This window comes from Alexandromys fortis, unplaced genomic scaffold (assembly GCF_014885135.2).
Source record: "Alexandromys fortis isolate MF-2015 unplaced genomic scaffold, M_Fortis_MF-2015_v1.1 scaffold_118, whole genome shotgun sequence".
NCBI classification, from domain to species: domain Eukaryota; kingdom Metazoa; phylum Chordata; class Mammalia; order Rodentia; family Cricetidae; genus Alexandromys; species Alexandromys fortis.
This window is the reverse complement of record NW_026068010.1, coordinates 3,392,465-3,410,852: the sequence shown is the minus strand read 5'-3', so window position 1 is coordinate 3,410,852 and position 18,388 is coordinate 3,392,465. Positions and strand designations below refer to the sequence as shown.

The 18,388-nt window shown below is 49.0% G+C and overlaps 1 protein-coding gene across 1 annotated transcript in view; it reads right to left on the bottom strand.

Annotated features, from left to right (window-relative positions):
- LOC126513515 (WD repeat-containing protein on Y chromosome-like) overlaps positions 1-18,388 on the bottom strand; it is a 121,328-nt gene that overhangs the window by 21,618 nt on the left and 81,322 nt on the right. Inside the window, exons 15-22 of the mRNA XM_050161960.1 lie at positions 15,521-15,672; positions 10,426-10,528; positions 8,755-8,852; positions 8,594-8,673; positions 7,830-7,884; positions 6,436-6,481; positions 5,753-5,812; positions 2,684-2,849 (exon numbers count right to left, since the gene is read on the bottom strand). Coding sequence (XP_050017917.1) covers positions 2,684-2,849; positions 5,753-5,812; positions 6,436-6,481; positions 7,830-7,884; positions 8,594-8,673; positions 8,755-8,852; positions 10,426-10,528; positions 15,521-15,672 — 760 coding nt within the window. The remainder of the gene's footprint in view (positions 1-2,683; positions 2,850-5,752; positions 5,813-6,435; positions 6,482-7,829; positions 7,885-8,593; positions 8,674-8,754; positions 8,853-10,425; positions 10,529-15,520; positions 15,673-18,388) is intronic.

Below are 18,388 nucleotides of genomic sequence, written 5' to 3'. Positions count from 1 at the left end.
ATATATATATGAACAGGCTGGGAGATCTGAGAAGCCCAGGCAAGTGCCCTGGGGTCAGGGTAGGCATTAGCCCAGGATGTCCAGCTACTCCCCCAAAGTGCCCTTGGCTGAGCAACTTTGAGGACACCTGTTGTTAAGCAGAGACCTTCACCTCACGGTGGGCTGTGTCAGGAGAACAGATTCACAGTTAAGCGAATGGGAAGATTTGTTCCTGACCTGGAGACCCCCATCCCTTCCTGTTTCTTTCCCACCTACATCTAAGCAGGTCTTAACAGCTACAGCCTTGTGCTGGATGTGGGACAAGCGGCAGCAGAGACCCAGAAGGAAACTAACAAAACCTCCCAAGAAATGAACAAAACCCTGTTGGTGCATGCAGGAGGGGACAGAGCTGGGGGAACTGTCTCCAGTGGGCTGTGTTTCCTCTGACCCTTGGAAGATGGCCTAGGCAGCAAAGACGCTGTGGAGGGGACAGGTGCCAAACCTGGACTCAACAGACCCTACCAATTCCCAAATAAATCAGCCTAGGTCTACATTCCCAGATCTCCCTCCTCTGCCAGGGTCTGCGGCTCTTTATCTCTAGTCCCCAGTGTCCCTTAGGATGAGAAGCTCAAATATTTGCCATTGAATAAAAATCTTAGGAATCCACCCAAATCTCTGCCTCCAAGAAACACAAATAAGATTGTGGAAAGGGAGCCTGGGCAACGCATGGTCCTTCCATGACCTTCTCTGAGCCAGGCCAGGGTGGGGGCTTCAGGGAGGAAATGGGGAGCAACATATAAATAAGGGGCTGCTAGTCACCGCATGCTTACAGCCTCCGATGTTCAATATAAGGGTATAGGAAGTGGGCCTTTGAGACGTCCAGAGGTGGAGTCCATTCGCCTGCCCACATCTGTCCCAGGGATGGTGGCAGAGGTACACAGTGTGGTCAGGATGCCAGCCTCTTCCTTTCCCATGTGAAGTCCGGGGATGTGTTTCACTTCCTGGCACTTGAGCAGGATCTATCTGCCACATGGAGACAACCTTCTCCTTCACAGGGTGGACCACATGAGACCCTTACATGGCCTTGCTGTGAAGACTGAGGGATTAACGGCCCCAAAGTGCCTCTCTCCACGTGGCTCTACCCACGGCAGCTGTTCATGACGATGACCGTTTAACTCTTAAGTGTTGGGGACCCGCCGTTGAAAGCGGATAAATAAGCTTCTGGGAAACCGGCTGAAAACAGAGCTAACTGGTAGGTATTGACGGCCTCCCTAGAGCAAACTCCTCCATCCTAGAGGTGACAACTTTCCTAAACTTCGGCCTGGTTGGAATCCCCTGGTCTCTCTCACAATCAAATTCTTTTAGATGCAGAAGAGGAATTAACAGCTGAAACATGATAATGATTTCATGTAGTCCAGCTTTGCCTTGACACCATTGCCAGCCCCTTTCCCGAGGAGAACTACAGTTTTCCATACAAGATGGCATCCTCCTCACCAATCCCATGTGAGAAAGACCACTGCGCTTTGGTGTGGTTGTTAAGAAGCCGCCAGGCTGCTCCTTCATGGAAGGGTATGCCGTGTGTGTGTGAGAGTGTGTGTGTGTGTGTGTGTGTGTGTGAGAGAGAGAGAGAGAGAGAGAGAGAGAGAGAGAGAGAGAGAGAAAGAGAGAGAGTACACGTGTGAAAGTATGTGAGAGTATACATGTTCATGCATGTGTGTGAGTGTGCGTGCGTGCCTGTGGGTGTCAATGTGAGCACGTATGTGGGTGGGTGTTGGTACATGCATGTATGTGAGTGAGAGTGTGAGTGTGTGTCAGTGTGTGCGTGTGTGAATGAGAGTGTTTGTGAGTGTGTGTGTCTGTAAAAACTTTGCCTTGTAGAAGTGTTACTGTGGCGATAGCTGGATTTGTATTTCTGTAACAGAAGGGATTCTCAAACAGCGACTGCTTACAGTTTACAGCCTCATGGTAACTTGGAGCAGTGATTGTTACTGTGAACAGGGCTTTTGCATCAGAATTGCTTCCTGAAACATCAGCATCACATCCTTGGCCAGTGACTTTAATTTCAGTTTAACGGCAAAGAAAAGATTCCCAAGGACAGTCAGGGCTACACTGAGAAACCTTGTCTCAAACCAAATCAACAACAACAATAAAACCAAGCAAACCACCAGGCAAACAATCCAGCACATGCGGGTGAAGTTTTGCAATCAAATACTCAAGCAATAAGGTCGGATTGAGGTAGGAGATCTGTGGGTCAGGGGCCACTAGAGGAGGCAGAGGATGAGGACGGTATGGAAGCCTGAAATGTTGAGGGGACAGTTGGTGCCTGGGCTGGACTTGGGGAACAGGCTTACTAGCTGGGTGGAAGAAGCATGTGTCAGGTAGACGATAACAGAGAGAAGGGGAGGAGGAGAAAGGATGGTGGCAGCAACGTGGGCGGGCTCAGTGGGAGCGTCCGTCAGGTTGGGAACAGATAAACCAAACCTCAAAGAGACTATGAGATAGACTTTGATGGACAAGCGTCCAGAGATAGTGCCTGGACCTTTGAACTCTTAAACTTTCTCCCAGCTTTGGGAGGGAAACATGACTCAAGGCCAATCCCTTCCGAGCAGGAAGTGGCCCCCAAATGGAGACTCCTTCAGTTTTCCAAGTTCAAGCTGATGGTGCGGTCTGTGTACACAGGCTCTGGCGCCTGCCCCTTCCCTACCGTCTCTGTGGTCCTGGCCATCCATGGGACTGGGAGGGTTCAGCTTGCAGTACATGTGGCCTGAGACGACATTCCAAACTATTATCTCTCCATCATAACTGGAGGTGGCCAGAAGAAAAGGTGGGCACTGGGCCACGCAAAGGATGTCCTCTTTGTGCCCATGGTTCTAAGAAAGAAAGACAGATCTGAGAAACGAGATCCCATCTCACATAAGGCAACTTTCGGGAACTTAAATCAGATGCACGGGGGTTCTCTGGGACCTCTGTCTCTTCCTGCCAGAAACTCTGTATGCCAATCACTGTGTTCCGTGTTTCCCTCTTTGGCCATTGCCTCTAGGGCCCCAGCTTTCTAAGGGAAGTAGCATGTCCTTAGTTCATCATCCCGCCAGCATGTAAGTCGTCGACAAGGTGTCTTCATTCAGGCTGCATGTGGACAAGAGAACCCAGCTAGGGGCTAAGGAGGTCTGGTTCCTGCCAGCCAGAAACCCACACACCAGAGTAGAGAGGAGCCCAGGACTCCCACCCGCCCTCCTGAGGTGAAACTGTCAATGGGAGTTGAAGCTATGGACTTCTCTCGAAGGGAGGCGCTTGACACAGGTGCCTCTGCTGAAGACTAGAACCCCAAACTGGTGTGGGGAGACCAGTGCTGCAGGGTTCCCGGGCCCCTGGCCATGTATGCTTCCCATTTCCCACTGTGGGAGCTCACTATGTCATGGCAATTGGTGGCACTCAGCCGTATTAAGATATCCTTCTATCTTTGTTCCTGTGTACTTGCCACAAGGTCTCCCTTGAGGACTTGGCTTGACTGCCTGAGAGGCTCTGTCTGCTTGAACCCAGATTATAATGTGAGACTCGGGAAACAGAAGGCTAACAGCTATCTCCTTCCCATGATCCTCTACTGCCAGATTTCTACTCCTACCCTATCATCCCACAATGTGTGCTGAGCACTTGGGTCTGGGCTTTTCCATGCCCTGCCCCAACTGTAGAGAGGCTATTGGTGTCAGATGAGCTCATGAGGATGTGGTTCCCACATATGAGCTCATGAGGATGTGGTTCCCATGTGGGATTAGGGTTCATCTAAGAACAGGAAGAGGCACACAGCTCATGCTCTCTCTGTTGTCTGAGGACATAGCAAAGAGTTGCTGACAGCTGTTACTATCTATCTGTAAACCAGAAAGGGAGCCCTCACCAGAACCTGACCAAGCTGGCACCCCGACCTCAGGACCAGCCCTCACCAGAACCTGACCAAGCTGCCCCCCCCCCACACCTCAGGACCAGAACCCAGGGAAATAGATTTCTGTTGTTAAGCTTTGTAGCATGCACCTTCTGTTGAGACATTTCATTAGCATATCTTCCCTCCCACTTCTAATGTGCTAGCCAATCAGACTCTCCCCCGTCCTTCCAGACACCACGCTTCTATACTTCCATACTGCGCTCAAGCATCTCCTCTCGGTCCTCATAAAGATTACCTTTCCCTTCTGAAAAAGCCCTTGTGATCTTTAATCTCCCAGATAACGTCGCAGCCACGCTAGTGGCTCTGGAAACGTGACCGTTTATCACTTATTGTCACTTCATTTGTTAGGTTCCATGCTTCCTCTCTCCTCCGTGCCTCACCTGTCTGGGAGCATCTCAAGAATCATCGTTGTCTCTTCTATGCCTGCCTACTAAGTGCATGAGCAGGCCAGTGCTTGGTAAATATGTGTGCAGGATGGAGGACTGGATGCATGTGCACGTCACTGACCCACGTGTGATATCCAAATACCATGGCTCCCCTGGGGATCTGGCGTATAACTTCATTACTTCTGCCACGCCCACTGAAGTGTAAGCTCCGTGAAGGTGAGGCCATGCTTGCTCACCATTGCAACTCCCAGAAACAACACTTGGCCCACAAGAGGCACTCAGTGGCTGCTGAATGAATGACAACATCGTCACTGGGCAAGTATTATAAATTGGGCACTGGGTAAGGTTTTTCAGACCACGGAGGCTTAGTTACATGGATGTACTAGTTAGCTTAATGTCATTTTGATACAAGGTAGATTCATCAGAGAGGAGCGAGCTTCAGTTGAAAGAAAAATGCCTCTAGTAAGATCAGGCAGTTGGCAAGCCTGTGGGACATTTTTTCAATTAGTGATTGATGGGGAGGTCCCAACCCATTATGGGTGGTGCCATCCCTGAACTGGTGGTCCTGGGTTCTATAAGAAAGCAGGTTGAGTAAGCCATATGAGTAAGCCAGTAAGAAGCACCCTCCACGGACCCTGCATCAGCTCCTGTCATCAGGATCTTGCCTTGTTTGAGTTCCTGTCCTGACTTTCTCCACTGGTAAACAGGGATGTGGAAGTGCAAGCCAAATAAACCCTCTTCTCCTCAAGTATCTTTGGTCAAAGTGTTTCATCACAGCATTAGTAACCCTGACTAAGACAATAAAGTATGTATTCTAGTGACATGTGCCCTCTGGAATATTTGTAGGGCACATAAGGTAGGTGGGGCAGTGGCAGATAGTTGGGCGGGGTGGCCTTGTTTTCTGTACGTTTGTCTTATTGCCTAGGCGCCCAGACAGTTTTGAAGGAAGCCATTCATCCCTGGGAAGCTGTAGGGCACCCAGAACGTTCTGATCTCTAACAAGCATTGCCAGCCGTCCCCCAGCTCTGGGCCTCTAACCAGCCACAGCGAGTCAGGAACGTCATGACATCAGGAATAGAATTTGGCTCACTAGGAAGATGCAGGAAATGAATGCTTCTTTGGCAAAAACCCACACCCTCCCCACCTTGAGCTTCCTGCGCATGGGGACTCCCAGCGGGGCCTCATGGAGAGCGGCTTGGAACCTGGCCCTCTGGCTCCACACCACAACTTAAACTGGGGGCCATCACCTTTCCCAGAGAGGAGGCAACTGCTTGGACCTCAGTGCACCTTGTTCTACACGGGTGGGAATCTTGCCATACATAGCAGAGGCTTCTGGGAAACTGAGCGTGTGTGGTGGGTTCAGGAAATGCAGGGTAGCCCCTTGAGTGAAGGAGATCTCCACTGTGTGCTACTGTGTGGATTGAGGGCCAAAAAGTGGGCCGCGGCTCACCAGGTCATCCTGCCAGCGGGGTTGAGGCTTCCAGAAATGATGAAAATCACGAGGTGTGTCCTGTATCCAAAGCCAAACAGGACACATTGTGCGAGCCATAAAGTGAGCTGCCAACACACTCACAACTTCAGGGAGAAGGTGTTGGCACGTTTCATAACCCTACCCCTCACCCCACGGCTGATGCAGATTTTTGAAATGTCAAAGCAAATTCCCCAAGTGCCAGTGGGAAGAAAAAGCAATCCACTCCTGACGTCTGGGTGATTGCATTTCAGCAAATCATATGTCAACTGACAAGCTCTTCTTGGATCCACCGCATAACTTTGCCTTCATAATAAGACCCAGAGCCGTTTCACAGGCTAAACCCAAAGCGCTGGAGAGATGGATCGGAGGTGAAGTGTTAAGAGCACTCCCTGGCTGCTCTTCCAGAGGACCTGAGTTCGGTTCTCAGCACTTAAGCCAGGGGACTCTCAACTGTCTCTATCTCCAGCTCTAAAGGGTCCAATGCTTCTGGCTTCTGTGGACACCTATATGTACATGCATATACCTACATGCAGGGACTCACACACATTATTAAAATAATAAAAATACACTAAAAAATGAGAGGGAGGGAGGAGGGAAGAGATAGGAAAGTCAACCCTAGGGGATGGTTTTTGAACCATCTTCATTTGTTACATTTCACTTACAAAATATACATTTATTCTTCTGTCCCATCCAACAGCTACGGCACACCTAAGACAGCAACAAGATGTTACATTGTAACACTTCAACTTCCATGGGTTTACCTTTATATAGAATGAACTGTATGGTTTAACTCTGCCCTATCCACATGATAAATAAAAGGATATGAACTTTTCCAATGCCTATGAAGAACCATGGGAAATGTAATTTGATAAATTAGGGTCCGTTGTTCGAGCATCAGGAGACAGAAACAGACCATCCTATCATTTCTGAGGTCTACAGATCCTCTGTGAGGAGCTGCCTTCCTGGAATTACTTGATCTTTAGATCATGTCTAAATCCCTGAGGCAAGCCTATCCACAGAAATGGTCCAAGGATTGCTTCACCCTCCCAGTGTTCAGAAAGGAATTACTGTGTTTTTATTCTTTGATTTATGGTGGTTGAAGTTATTTTTCCACTCTGATTTGTTACTTTGAATGTTTAAAAATTTTATTAGTATTGTTTCATCTTATGGATGTGGGGTGTTATGTTTGCATCTATGTCTGTGCACCACGTGTCTCTCTAGTGTCAGTGGAGCCCAGTACTGGGGCCTCTGCAAGAACAGTCTTAACTGCTGAGCCTATGGCTCACACAGTGGTCATCACATGGTGACCATCACATGGTGGTCATCACACGGTGACCAATAGACAGTGACCATCAGAAGGTGACCATCACACAGTGGCCATCAGACAGTGACCATCAGATGGTGGCCATCTCACAGTGGCCATCACACGGTGATCATCACATGGTAGCCATCACATGGTGGCCATCACATGGTGGCCATCACACGGTGACCATCATCACATGGTGATCATCACAGTTAAGAGCACCAACTGTTCTTGCCGAGGACCCAGTTGGTTCTCAGCACCCATATCGGGTGGGTCCCAAATGTCTGTAACTCCAGAGCCAGGGCATCATTCTTAGGCTCTCTGGCCTCCATGGACACTTGCACATATGAGGTCCATATAAACTCATGCAGCCATGCATACACATGCATAATACGTAAGTCTTCTAAAGAAGAAAAAGTGGAGGGTTTTAGTTGGAGGAAGTGGGTCACAGGAAGGCTTTATCTTATGGTTGGTTTTGTGTCTGTCTCCCTTCTCTTCAGGGTCACCATGAGGTGAGCATCCTTCCTTTACCATTGCTCTCCTACCAGAATGTTTTCATCTTGCTGCAGACCTCGGCTGATGACGGACTGAGACCCCAGGAACTATGAGCCAAAACACACACCCCCCACACACCTGATCTCAGGTATTTTTTTCACAGTGATAAAAAGCTAACTAATACAACTTTTTTCCCCAACTATGGTAGGAAAAAGAAGGGTCCTATCTAAATATAACTCAAACTGAAGTGAAACTCACCTAGTTTGGTTCACCTCCATGTAGGTACAGTCACAGACCTCACTTTGATGTCCATCTAGAAATACATTATCATCTTACGTCAAACATTTTTCTGTGTTAAGTCCCATCTAATTTAGCTTTTGTATGTTGTCCTCCTGTGTCTGATGACCAGAACAGTTGTCATCATTACTTTCTAGGTTTCAGCCCAGGGTCAGGTGTCACCCGGATCATTAAAGCATTGTTCATCTGTGGCCACCTTCCCTCCTTGTCTGAGTCTGCCCTTGATTGGCTACAGGAAGAGGCCTGGCTTCTCCTTACAGGACCCAAAAGTACAGGACACTGAGTGAGTGAATAGGCAGGTGGTCACACGGAGGACTAAGCAGACTCGGGAACGAGCATCCTCCTTCTTTCACCTTGACTTTATTTATGTATTCCCCTTTAATAGTTGAAGAATGTTCATCATATCTGCTCTCTTAGCAGTTGACAGGCCAGAATCAGGGAATTTTTTTTAAATCAAGAATAAATATAGCAAATGAATGAATGAGTAGCCCTGGGGCAGTTCAGGAGATTTCTAAGAGACCAACATTTAATGTCTGTGATTGTATCCCCATGAAACGCAAGCTCAGAAACATTAAATAACGTGAACTACAGAGAAAGGGGAGGTGGAGATGCCACACACATTGTAGCCTCTATCTCACTGGGTTCCCTTCCATTTATGGTAAATGCCCATTTGTGCATCAATACATTATGGGCACCACCTGCTGGAGAACCCCAGCCTCACTTGCCGTGCTGAAGGGTGTGGAGACAATTTCCATTGTTGTAGCTCCATATTTTCAGACAGCCATCTCTGCCCCCAGTAACGAGCCTAGGAAAAGATTACCCCACTAGGATGACACGATCCAGGTCACCCTGCTGAACAGCTCATGACACTAGAGAAAGGGCGTACCTTCTTCCGCTGGAGTCAAAAGTCAGACAGGTGACGCCATGACACCCAATAAACTCAGACACCTGTCTTCCCGTGTCAAAGTCCCACACTTTCACAACCTGTATAAAAAGTTGAAAGACAGATGGCTTAGAGGCAATGGCTATCAAATCAGCGGAAATTTGCATGGAGAAGTCTGGCGACATAAATATCATTGTGGACCGCCTAGAGGAGCTGGAGAGATGGCTTAGACGGTGAGGGGTTCCATTCCCAGCACCCACATGGCAGCTCACAACCATCTGTAACTCCAGTTCCCGGGGATCCAGCACCCTCTTCTGGCCTCTGCAGACAGTACGCACATGGGACACAGATATACATGCAGGTAAACACCCCAACATATTAAATAAAAATAAGCACATCTTAAAAACAAACGTTTACTTAGAAAGTGTGTGTACTCCCAGACTGAGTGTATTCCTCTGCTAGCACAGGTATAGTTGATAGCCATGACTAGATTGCTTCAACCACGGAAATGTTTGGTTTCACAGTGGGCAGGTTCAATGTCCAGAGTGTTGGTAGGTGCCATACTGTTGACTGTCAACTACCAATGTAGACTCCTCAGGGAAAGGAGTCTCGGTGAGGGAGTGTCAAGATTTAGGCTGGCCTGTGGGCAGGCTTGCAGGGATTTTCTTAAGCTTGGGTTAATTGAGGTAGGAAGAAAGCCCACCCTGAATGTGAGAGGCATGGGTTTTTGCACTGGTTCTGAACTGAGTGAAGAGCCGGACTCATGCTCCTGGATATGGGAACAGTGTGGCCTAAGTTCACACTTCAGGACTGTGGGTGTGATTTACCTAAGTTCACACTTCTGGACTGTGGAGGCAGTGTGAACTGAGCTCACACTTGTGGATGTGGATACAGTGTGACCTAAGTTCACACTTCTGGACAGTGGATGAGATGGGACCTATGCTCACACTTCTGGACTGTGGAGGCAGTGTGACCTGCTGTCTACAGCTTCTGCTGTGATGACTTCCTGGCAACAACGGACTGTAGCTGAAATACCCACCCCACCCCCTCAGCCCCCACTCCGGTCCCTGAAGTTGCATTTGTTGGGGTATTTTGTTGAAGTCACTGGAAAAGAACCTGTGACAGCGGTGTTCATTTCCTGTGCCTTCTAACCTCCCAGTCCTCAGGTCTCCCTCAGCACCATTGCTTTTGATTCTAGTCTTTTCCAGGCCCATCCTGGAATGAGATGTCTTGGATGAGAGTCCTCCCCCAGGGAGTCCAATATCCTCTGTTTTGATGGCTGAAGTCAGTCCCCACCCCAGGGACGGCTCCTCTGAGGTAGGCTTAGAGCCTATTCCCCAAGTCCTCTGAGCAGACAGTGGATTAGCGTTTCAACCAATCCGTGAGAAGTATTTGTTTTAGAACATACAAGATAATCCCGAGGATATAATACTCTCGGGATGGATGGTCCTCCCAAAGAACTCCTACTGGGAGCCACTGGGGAGACAGCAGGCTTTTCCACTTGACTCTGAGCGAAGACTGTCCAAATCATCTGGGATCATTAACAGAGCAGAAGTGAATGTCCACACCACTGTTGGTTTCTAGAAACACACTGCTCCGCTTTAACGGAAAGGTGGCGGGGCCAGGCAACCTCACAAGCGTGTCATTGCTAAGACATCACGAGCGGGTACTTACGGATGCTTCACAGCAGCTGACCACATGCCTGAAGGCTGGGTTGTACCTACAGCACACCACAGGCTCTTGGTGGGAATGCACCAGGTGGGGCTCTGGGACAGATCTGGCTCATGAAAAAGAGAGACAAAGAAGAACTGAGGTGACTGCATGTCAGAGACACCCAGGAGCGGCTTGTCTACGGCTCCATTATACAGTGGCCATCAGGAGAGGCTTAGGGCTCAAAGGATGGATCTAGGGACCTGGGGAAATTGCCTAACTGCTCAAAGTCCCACTCTCTAACCTGCAATGTAGGGGTAGTAACACTGCCTTAAAGTACAACAGGGTGTGCTGGCTGGTTCTTATGTCAGCTAGACACAGGCTAGAGTCATGAAAGAGCAAGGATATCTCAACTGAGAAACTGCCTCCGTAGATCAGGCTGTAGGCAAGCCTCTTGGGCATTTCCTTAGTGATTGATGGGGGAGGGACCAGGCCATTATGGGGGAGACCATCCCTGGGAAAGTGGTCCTGGGTTCTATAACAAAGTAAGCTAAGCAAGTATGATATGGGGAGCAAGCCAGTAAGCAGCACCCGTCCGTGGCCTGCCTCTGCATCCGCTCCTCCCTCCAGGGTCCTACCCTACTTGAGTTCCTGTTGATGATGAACAGTGATGTGGAAGTGTAAGACAAATAAACCCTTTCCTTCCCAAGCTGCTTTGGTCATGGAGTTTCGTCACAGCAATAGTAACCCTAACTAGGACACAGGGAATAGGAATAGGAAGAGAGACATAGCATCCTATTAGAACAGCGCACATACTATAAGGCACTCTCAGAACACACGATTGGCACACGGTGAGCTTTAATGACTGCTAAAGAAGAAAACAGAGAGCATGCACTTCCGAACGATTGACTGATTGCTTGATTGATTGAGACTGGTTCTCCTGTAGCTCAGGTTGACCTCAAACTCAAGATGCTTCTGATTCTGTCTCCTGAGCAATAATAGCGCCACAGGTGTGTGCCACCACACGGGGCTATGTGTCTCTCCTTAAGGACAGGAGGAGTGTGACTGGATGACATATGGAATGCTCTGGAGTGCTGAGAATTTAGATTTCCTCCCAAACGCACATAAACAAATTAGGACACTATGAATCCTTGTGCCCAGAAAGCCCTGCTTCTTAATCACGGCAGTGATGAGGCCAATCAGGTCGCAGCTGGCCCTCTGCTGTGACTCTGAGGGTACTCAGGTGCGAAGGGCACAGCAGGGCAACCAGAGTCTGGTTCTGTACACTGCCTCTGGGAGGCCAGCACTCAAGAGCAACCCAGGCTCCGTGGCCTGATTTCCTCATCTGCAAAATACAATCTCGTCTGGAAATGAGAGGAATAGTTATGATGTAATGGATATAAATGGCGGCATGCAGTGGATGTGATACTGAACGTTAATTCCTTGTGTGGTCTCCCTGCTGCCTCCCTCCTCTGCAGTGACTCTCCAGCGTCTCGGGCACGATGCTCAGACTACTCTCTAGGGAGAAGCAGCCTGTCCTGGGGCTTAGGAGGTGTGTGTTTGGCAGGCAGGGAGGGAGGGAAGGGGGTGTTTGGCCCAGACCGTAGGAGGCAGGAAGTCCACAGAATAGAACAAAGGAAAAGAAGGGAGAACTCGGGGCCAGGCTGTTGGTCTGACCCCTTTCCCAGTTGCTGTGGGAGGTGCTTAGGCAAAGGAGTGTTAGGTAACCCTGGGTTGCACAGCTCCTGAGTGACAGCAGGCATGGGGTGGGCTAGGACAGGGACACAATTGGGCAGCTGCGTGTTAGCACTGGAGATTGAGTCGACCACGAAGCAGACTTCCCATCAGGGCATCGCATTCCAAAAGAAATCAACCAAGCGGGCTGTTTGTTCTACACAATTCTGTCACGCAGAACAATCAGCAATTTGATTGGCACAAAGTTCCCCTGGAAGCAGGCTGTTTTGGCATCCCGAGTGAAACACTCCAGACCGCTCGGGAGCCTGGCTGTCCCAACCATTTTGCTGTGGCTCTATTTGAGTTTTCTGAGCCATTCTAGCTGGCTGCATGGCTTCACTGAGGTTAGAAAGAGAGTGGATGGCCAAGACCAAGGCCACTTGTGATGCCATGATATGTGCTTGCTTTTCCATGAACTTAGTTTAACAACTATTTTTAATTATGTGTATGTGGGTATCCTTGTGTGGGTTTATGTACATGAGCACAGGTGCCCATAGGGGCCAGAGGAGTCAGGTCCTCTAGAACTAGTGTTACAGGCAGTTGCAAATCACCCAGTGTGGGCACTAGAAATTGAACTTGAGTCTTTTGCAAGAGCAACGCATCCTCTTGACCACTGAGCCACCTCCAGCCCCCTTGAAATGAGTTCTCCGCATCTGCAGTTTGGCCTTTGAGGTACAACACATGGATTAAGAACCCCGACCTCCATGCCTCTGTTCCATCAAGAGAAAGCAAAGGGAGGGCAAAAGTCTTGATTTGGGCACAGGGATCCAGTCACCACTGTGAGACATTATCTGAAATCCTCAGGCTGTGACAGTCACTGTAAGGATTTTCTGCAACCTGGTCTCGGGCAGTGAATTCTGGCTTTGGAGTCTCAGAACTGCTAAATGCTGGTAAAAGCAGGACAAAATGAAAACGTGGTGGGGGAGGAGGAGGGTGTGGTATGGAGTCAGGAGGAATAAGGGGATTAAGAGTGGGCCATGTGGGGCTGGAGAGATGTCTCAGAGGTGAAAAGCACTGGCTGTTCTTCCAGATGACCTGGGTTTGATTCCCAGTGTCCACATAAACCTAATGAACGAAGCGTGAGCCACACTTACGCTAGGCCGACTGTGACGAAGGCCAAGCTTGGATTACAGAGAACCTCACAGTACATAAAGCATATGTCAAGCACCCCACCACTCATATAGGCAAGTCAGGGGGAGCTCCTTCTCCACAGAAGGATGTGGCTTATTCCATAACCTCTGGGGCTCTTCGGGTGTGGAGGACGCTTCCTCGCAGGCTGTGGGAACTGGTATCAGGAGATGCATTTCCTTTGTCTGTTTTAGATTAATTGATGAATTAATTAAATGTGTCTGAGTGTTCTGGCTGCATGTATGTATGTGCACCACATGGGTGCCTCGTGTTTGCAGAAGAGGATCCCCTGGGACTGGAGTTATGGGTAGTCATGAGCCACGGAGGCACGATGTGGATGCTGGAAACTTATCCTGAGTCCTCTGCAAGAGTAGCAAGTGCTCTTAACTGTTGAACCACCTCCCTAGCCCCTTGTGCTTTTTTGTTTGTTTGATTTTTTTTTTCATGCAAAATATTCTGATTGTGATTCTCCCCTTCCCCAGCTCCTCCTAGCCCTTCCCCACCTCCCCATCCACCCAAATCCACATCCTTTCCTACCCTCTCATTAGAAAACAAACAGGCATCTAAGAAAATAGTAAACAAACTTTAATGGGACAAAGCAAGCAAGCAAACAAACAGAAAAACAAACAGCCAAAGGAAAAGCACAAGAAGCAATATATAGATGTGGAGACAGACAAATCGGCACACTTGGAAATCCCCTAGAGACACAATACACTCCATGAGAAGGAACCCATCCCTCACACTGCTAGATGGCCAAGAAACTAGGGACCTAGGGGAAAGCAGGTACCACGGCTCTGCTAAAGGAACATAGCAACAGAACTACTCCTCATGACATTCTGCAATGCTCGTAGATCAGAATCTTCCTCCTGCAGCAGATGTGGAATAAATACGGGGGCCACAGCTGGACAGTGTGCCGAGAGAGAGAGGCCTTGGAACACCCCTAAATGAGATGTCTCATCAAATCCCTCCTCTCACAGCTCAAGGAGTCCTGTGGAAGAGGAACTGGAGGGGATGGAGAACCGGCAGTAAATAAGGCCTTCAAAGCACACCAGGACTCTGTAGGATTCACAGAGACTGTGGCAGCCTGCACAGGACCTGACGGGATCCCAGCGCTGAGCCCACATCCCTAACCCAGGAGCTATTTCTGATTGATAACCAAATGAAAACTTAGTTTTCTCTAAAGGAGTTTCACTTGGTATATGAACCACTGTTCAGGCCAGGTCCTGTCCATGTCCAACCCAAAACAAACTCAGTGGCGTCTCTGTCCCACAATGCTTTGTCTGGGCATTTTTCTTTCTTTTTTCTTACCCTGCAGGTCTTTTGTTTTTATTTTATAGTTTCCATTTTTTGTTTGTTTCTAGAATTTTTGTGTGAGCCAATCTGTGTGTCTCTACGTCTATATGTGTTGTTTTTCCTTGTTTTTTTTTTTAAGATTTATTTATTTATTATGTATACAACATTCCTTCCATGTATGTTTGTATGCCAGAAGAGGGCACCAGATCCCATTACAGATGGCTGTGAGCCACCATGTGGTTGCTGGTAATTGAACTCAGGACCTCTGGAAGAGCAATCAGTGCTCTTAACCTCTGAGCCATCTCTCTAGCCCCTTGTTTTGTTTTTTAACATAGGGTTTCGTTTCTCCTTTGATTCATCTCATCAGGGTGTAGGAGCAGGGAGAAGCCAGAAGACTGCCCTCCCCCAGAGGTAAGTGGCCACTAGATTCTTTGTCAAGGGGCAATGACACTAGAGCTGGGGGTTGGGGTGGAGTTTTGGGTGTCAAGGAAACTAGAACACATGTGGAATCCAGGAGACTCAGTACCGGCTCAGGCACCGGGGAAGGGAATCCTCCGAGGTCTCCATTCCAGTCCTGACTTGTCACTTGGGTGTGTACTCCCTGTATGACTGGCTTGTTTTATAAATAGGAGGGTCTAAGATGGGAATACCAGACTCCCAGGTCTCTGTCTGCTCAGCTTCTGTCTTTTGCCCTCCTCTAATGAATCTTTATGTCCTGTACACTTAAGGCTGGTGAGTGGGATAGGCCCAGGGCAAAGTCACTTCTGGATAGTCCAGGTTACTCCAGTGTGGGAGTTCAAAGGGCCTCACCAAACATAAGCTAAAGGCCAGAGGCCCAGGGTGCAGGCTCAGAGCCTGGGACCTGAATGGTAGAGCACTGAGTAGAACACTGACCATGCCACTGGAATTCTAGCACCCTCTAGAACATTCTGCAAACAAAGCCCAGAGGACAGAGAGTTCATACCCCACTTTCAGATGAAGAAAAGCCAGGGCATCTGTGGCCACGCACAGGGTTCTAGGTCCAGGGAGGTAGAGGCAGGCCGAGAGTTCTCCCTTGATGCCACTGGCTTTGGAAGAGGCCGTAAAGCAGCAGCCATGGGTCTCCAGATCCCAGATCTGTGGAGGAGATGGGGGAGAGAAAGAGGTTTTCTTCTTTTTCCTATCTAGGATCTCCCTGTATAGCCCAGGCTGGCCTCGGACTCTAAGGCCTGTGTGTGTCACACGCTCAGCTAGTGCTACGCTTTGCCCATCTGCTGTGCTTCCGCAGCTGTTGCCTGCTGTGGGGTCCGGCTTGACTTGGCCAAGCTGAACCTCTACCCCATGTCCACCCCTGCCAAAAGTCAAAATGCTGGCAGGAGTCCGTCTCCACCGTTGTGGAGAAGACAGTGAGGCCTACAGTTCTGGTTCCCCCTCAATCATGGGAGTGTGAAAGGTGATCAGAGAGAAGGGACCACTTTGACCATGAGTCTCGAGGCTCTATTCTTCCCATAAGGACATGACCAGTCACCCCCTTCTCCATGGACCCAGCTTTCAGGAGGCTCTGATGCCATGGGTCTCATTTGTGGTACCGTAGTAACCAAACCTGTTCTCAGTTCTCTCTCTCTCTCTCTCTCTCTCTCTCTCTCTCTCTCTCTCTCTCTCTCTCTCTCCCTCCCTCCCTCCCTCCCTCCCTCCCCTCTCTCTCTCTTTCTTTCTTTCTCTTTCTTTCTTTTTTTAAAAATGTGCATTGGTGTTTTGCCTATATGAGGGTGTCAGGTTCCCTGCAACTGGAGTTACAGGCAGTTGTGAGCTGCCATGTAAGTTCTGGGAATTGAAGAATTGAACCCAGGTCCTCTGGAAGAGCAGCCAGTGCTCTTAACCACTGAGCCATCTCTCCAGTCCTCTGTGCCCAGTTCTGAATACAAGAATACACCACCAACCCAGTCATTGGGCAGATATTTGGAGGATACACGGAACAGACTCCTGTGTGGCTGTTGTTTGAGGACGCGACAGCCCAGAATTCATTTACCTGTGCTGGAAACCAAGTGGTCCCCCCAGTGCCTGGGTAGCCTCACACAATTTCCTAACTCTTCCACTCAGTATTGCTTGTAAAACAGAGAGACAAAATGCTGCCTGTTTTGTAGTGTTGCTTAGAGAAATTAAGAAACTTGACTAAAGAAGAGTGTTTAGAGAATTGAGTAAAATATTGTATTGGTATAACATGGCTAGAATAATATTGCTCTCAGTCACTGTTATGCTTGTAAATTATGCCATGGCGCTGGCATTCCGTTAGCAGACTGTGAGATGGTGAGGGCCACATGGCTGGGCCAAACACAAAACTGGGGAGACCACGACCATCAGAGAGGCAATTGTTGCCCTGTGAGCTGACAGGCACCCACAGTGTGTCAACCGCTTTGAGTCCTGGTTTCCTTCACCTGTTGTTATGGGTAAATGGCTAACCTCCCTGCAAATGGCAAATAATCCCAGTTACTCAGGATGGGGCTCCAATTGGAAATGGGTTGTTGAGCTACAAGAAGTGGATGAGGATGAGGCCATCCGGGAGCAGGCTGGACTCCAATACAATGGGTGACTTTGCAAGAGCAGGAGAGAGACACACAATGGGAAGACAGCACATGAAGATGATGGGAGAGATTGGGGCAGTACATCCACAACCTACGAATACCAGGATTGCCAGAAGACTGCCAGGAGGTAGTCAGGAGCCTGGGTCCAACCCACTTTCACAGGCCTCCAAAGGACCCATCCCGCCCAACACCTTGATCTCGGGCTCTTAGCCTTCAAACTAAAAGCTATTATAATCTGTTAACTTGGTCTGTCACCTGGGTACCCTGTCCCTTTAAGAGACAAGCTTCACCCACTCCCAACATCCCCTGCCCTTCCACCGAGCAAGCGGATCTCCCATCTACTCTCCAATCCTCTCTGTCTGTCTGTCTGTCTGCCCTTCTTCTGGAGAGGCAGCTTCTGCCTTTTTCTCTCCTCTCCCCTTCCCCCACTTATGTCCTTCCCTTCTCCCTCCATAACCCACTAAATAAACTCTATACCCCAACTCTCTCTGCATGGTGTATCTGTCTGTCTCCTACCCGCCGCAGTCTCCCACCCACCAGGGGATCCACTGAGGCCTCGGGTCACCCACCACTGCCCCTGTGCAGTCTCCCACCTGCCAGGCGACTGCACACCCCCTTTTATAAATGATAGCATACGCTGGTACATTTCTGTTATTTAACCCACTCTGCCTCTGGTGCTTTGCTATGGTTCCTGTGTGAGTCAGCTTTTCCATCCCTATTATGAACACCTAACCTCAGATAGAGGAAAGGTGCAGCACGGATTCCAATTGATCTTAATAAAAACTCAGAGTCAGATATAGGGGTTAATGCTGAAAGATCAGAGGAGCAGAGCAGCAAACCACTAGAGAGTTCTTACCTCTACCGATGCTCAGACAAAAGGGGCGATCCTGTCTCTACAAATCCTCAGACTGCTGCTGTCTCTATGAAGCCTCAAGACTGCATCTCAGACGGAATCCTCAGACTGAGCTCTTGCCTCCTCTCATGTTGTAGTCCTCTCTCCCAGCCATATTCCTCCTGTCTCCACCTCCCTAGTTCTGGGATTAAAGGTGTGTGACCCCAAGTGCTGGGATCACCTTTGTGCGGGCTTTATTTCTCGGTTAGACAGATTCAATTTCATGTAGCCCAGGGTGGCCTTGAACTCACAGAGATCCATTTGCCTCTTTCTTCTGAGTGTTAGGATTAAAGGTGTGTGCCACCACTTCCTGGCCTCTTGGCTAATTAGTGGCTTAGCTCCGCACTCTGATCTTCAGGCAAGCTTTATTTGTTAGATC